Source organism: Corvus brachyrhynchos, unplaced genomic scaffold (genome assembly GCF_000691975.1).
Source record: "Corvus brachyrhynchos isolate BGI_N302 unplaced genomic scaffold, ASM69197v1 scaffold80, whole genome shotgun sequence".
In the NCBI taxonomy this organism is placed as follows: domain Eukaryota; kingdom Metazoa; phylum Chordata; class Aves; order Passeriformes; family Corvidae; genus Corvus; species Corvus brachyrhynchos.
The window spans coordinates 10,973,216-10,973,539 of record NW_008236769.1 but is presented as its reverse complement, the minus strand read 5'-3'; the positions used below and the strand labels follow the sequence as shown (position 1 = coordinate 10,973,539).

The 324-nt window shown below is 69.4% G+C and overlaps 1 protein-coding gene across 2 annotated transcripts in view; it reads left to right on the top strand.

Moving 5' to 3' along the window:
* The first annotated feature begins 6 nt into the window (after positions 1 to 6).
* Positions 7 to 324, top strand: part of GRK4 (G protein-coupled receptor kinase 4) — a 39,338-nt gene continuing 39,020 nt past the window's right edge. For both annotated transcript variants that reach the window (XR_001859814.1, XM_008645074.2), the window contains exon 1: positions 7 to 162. Coding sequence is in view for 1 of the 2 variants with exons in the window: in XM_008645074.2 (XP_008643296.1) it covers positions 111 to 162 (52 nt within the window). In the remaining variant the exon portion in view is untranslated. The remainder of the gene's footprint in view (positions 163 to 324) is intronic.

The window sequence follows — 324 nt, the reverse complement described above, 5'->3', positions numbered from 1 at the left end:
GGTGAGCCGAGGCTTGGCGCCGCGGCGGTGGCGGGGCTGGAGGAGGGGGCGAAGGAGGCTGTAGGGGCGGCCCCCTCTCCGGCTGCCCTGAGAGGAAGGAGCCCCCGACCATGGAAATCGAGAACATCGTGGCCAACACGGTGCTGCTGAAAGCCCGGGAGGGTGAGAGCTGCGGGGCGAGGCGAAGAGGGAGGAGAAGCGGGAGGACGAGGCGGGGCGGGCTGAGGACGTATGTTGGGGAGGAAAAGGGTCTGAGGTGAGGGGGAAAGGGGCCCGCGAGGAGGGGGAGAGGAAGTGATGGAGGAGGAGAAGCTGGGAGGGGGG